Raw genomic sequence first — 2,725 nt, 5'->3', positions numbered from 1 at the left:
ATACAATCAAAAATATATTTTAAACAATAAAAAATAAAATTTACCCAACCAAAAATTCTAAAAAATAATATGTCTAGAGAACAGTTTTTCATTTTCAAATTTGTAAAGATCTCAAAAATGTGATTTCTCCTTAATAATAAAGACTATACTTTTTAAATCAATGAAAATTTTTCATATAAATTCAAGTTATCCTCATTTGAAAAGTTTACATTATAAATATTACCCCAACCATTGACAAATTTCGTTATTCAATTTGATCAGTTACGCATTGAAAATTCTCAAATAGAGTTATACATATTACATAAACGGATTGAGGAATAATCCGCTAAAAAGCTTTAAAGATTCAAATTGAATTTCATATATATATGGTAATACACAAATGAAAATTTTGGATGACATTTTGACCAGAAGATATTAGGGTGGAATTTTCATTTTGGATGACATTTTGACAAGAAGATATTAGGGTGGAATTCCCTTTTAGTATTCGTGAGCAACTTCACAATCTGAAACCATTATCTTCATCATGTCCTGTGGATTCACCTTCAGGCTGTCACAAAACTTGATATCCAGATATTTCAGCTTTTTAAGCTCTCCTATTTTTGACGATAATGAGTTTAGCTTCGAACATCTGTTAAAATACAAAAACTTAAGGTTACAAAGATTACCTATTCCATCACTAACTTCTTCAATGTTCGTGGAAGACAAATTGAGAAATACAAGCTGTGTCAATTCCCACAATGTTGCTGGCAATGATTCTATTTGTGTGAAAGATAAATCCAGCACCCTTAGAGAAGTGAGGTCACGTAAAAGTTCCTCTGGAACCTCTGTCAATCTCAGATTCTTAGCGAGGATTAGACTTACTAAATCTGGACATCTAAGTTCCCTTGTGGGCAAAGATCTAATATCATTGTCATACACTGAAATTCTTTTACAATCCTTCTTAATCTCAGCCTCTGGGAATTGTTGAAGCATTTGACCTGCCCTTAACAAACAATTCTCGTACCTCTCTCCAATATAGATTACCATGTCCCTCACAACAGCATGACATCTTAACTTAAATATTTTGCAACGGGTACAGAGATCTACCTTGAACAAGCAACGATCTTCAAGTAGCTTGATACAACTGTTCTCCCTGTCCGTTATATATGCCGCCTCTCTGCTCTTAACAATCCCTTCTGCAACCCACATATTCTGCAATAGCTGCCCATCCATTTTCCAATCTTGTGGAAACATGGCACAATACAGAAAGCAATTCTTTAATTTCGTAGGCAGACTATTATAACTCCATTTCAGTCGGTCATACATATCTCTATCAAGACGAGGATGAGCCGCTGAAAAATTGAAATCCAAAGTTGGGATATGCATTAAATTAAAAGCATTATACCACTGTGAAGGGTTGCTACCAATCATTGCTGCGGCTATTAAAATTATTGTTAATGGCAATCCTCTGCAGTGCCCGGCAAATTGTCGGGCAATATCCTCTATTTCCTCCGGAACAGGCCCGTCCTTGAAAGCTATCTTGCAAAACACGTCCCACGCTTCATTGGTGGACAGGGGCTGTATTTGCAGTGACTTTTCTGCATTCATTTCTGCAATCAAATCTTCGTTGCCTGTAGAAAATACTACTTTGCTACCTCTGTCAAAGTCGACACCCAATTCTTTCAAATTGAGTCTGCTACACAGATCATCTAAAATGAGAAGAAATTTCTTCGTCTTGAGATGGGTAGACAACACAATCTCCTCCTCAACATTGGAACTGCTTGCAAGCTCTAACTTGATTTTCTGAGCAATATCATGAAATTGTAAAATAGGAAATTGAGTAATTGTCACCCAAATTACAACATCGAAGACGTTACTAACCTTGAAAGCATTGTAGATTTTCTGGAGCAATGTCGTTTTTCCAACCCCACACATGCCATATATACCAATGACGTTAACGTGGGGAGTTTCAGTAAGCCACAGCTCTAGATCCATCTGGGCAGAGGTAATCCCCGAACCTACGAACCCGAAATCTGGTTCGTAACAGGTATGGCTGCTCATGTGCCGAGGTGACACCATAATCTGTTCAGAATTGCAAAACGTTGTGAAGTCTCTTTCAAGTTGGTGAAAGAGCTCGTCAAATGTTGTCTCCCATTTTGTGATTCGCTTGGAGAGTTTCGGCCGGCAAAGGAGGCAATCAAGGCACGGTTGTTGCCTTTGCCATCTATCAAACAACTGTCTTGCCTCATCAACTGCGCTTTGTATCCTTTGCAAGCGATCTTTCATTGTGTCTGGCAGCCTGTTTTCCTGGTCTTGGAATTGGTTGTCTATATCCTGTAGAAGCCTCTTCATTTGAAGTAGCTCAGCATGTTTGAAAATCTGACTGTTTCCATCCAAGCGAATCACGTCGTCTATGTGCTGACTGAGTGGAGCAATAATACTGCGCTTTATTTTATTGGCCATGGCTTCTGATCAGAGCAGAAGAAGACAGAACAAAACTAAATGTAATCCCTACGTTGGGCAGAGAGTATCCTAGTCAGAGGCACGAATTGATTACAATTTATTGCAGAAGAAATGATGGTTGATAGTTGTTAACTTGCAGACGCAAAGTATAAAATGCCAGGCCAGTAAAGAATTAAGTATAACGTAACATGATTAAAGATAAAGAACAAAGTGTGAGGGTTGCGCATTCTCGGTTATCGAAATCAAATCTTTTGGTAGCCACCTTGCAAATTAACAATATTTC

General features: G+C 37.6%; 1 protein-coding gene across 1 annotated transcript; it reads right to left on the bottom strand.

The window, feature by feature from the left end:
- Positions 1–477: 477 nt before the first annotated feature.
- On the bottom strand, positions 478–2,442 carry LOC149151128 (disease resistance protein RPS5-like). The gene has a single exon (XM_089443067.1). The coding sequence runs from the start codon at positions 2,440–2,442 to the stop codon at positions 478–480; it is 1,965 nt and encodes a 654-aa protein (XP_089299193.1).
- Positions 2,443–2,725: the final 283 nt, after the last annotated feature.

The sequence above is a fragment of the Pinus tabuliformis genome, chromosome 9, assembly GCF_031772625.1.
Source record: "Pinus tabuliformis cultivar Carrire ecotype Pingquan chromosome 9, CPIR1, whole genome shotgun sequence".
Taxonomy (NCBI): domain Eukaryota; kingdom Viridiplantae; phylum Streptophyta; class Pinopsida; order Pinales; family Pinaceae; genus Pinus; species Pinus tabuliformis.
The sequence above is the reverse complement of the archived record's forward strand: the minus strand, read 5'-3'. Positions and strand labels throughout refer to the sequence as shown.

Coding starts and splice junctions, on each gene's coding strand:
- LOC149151128 (XM_089443067.1), bottom strand. CDS start 2,442: ATGGCCAATAAAATAAAGCGCAGTATTATTGCTCCACTCAGTCAGCAC.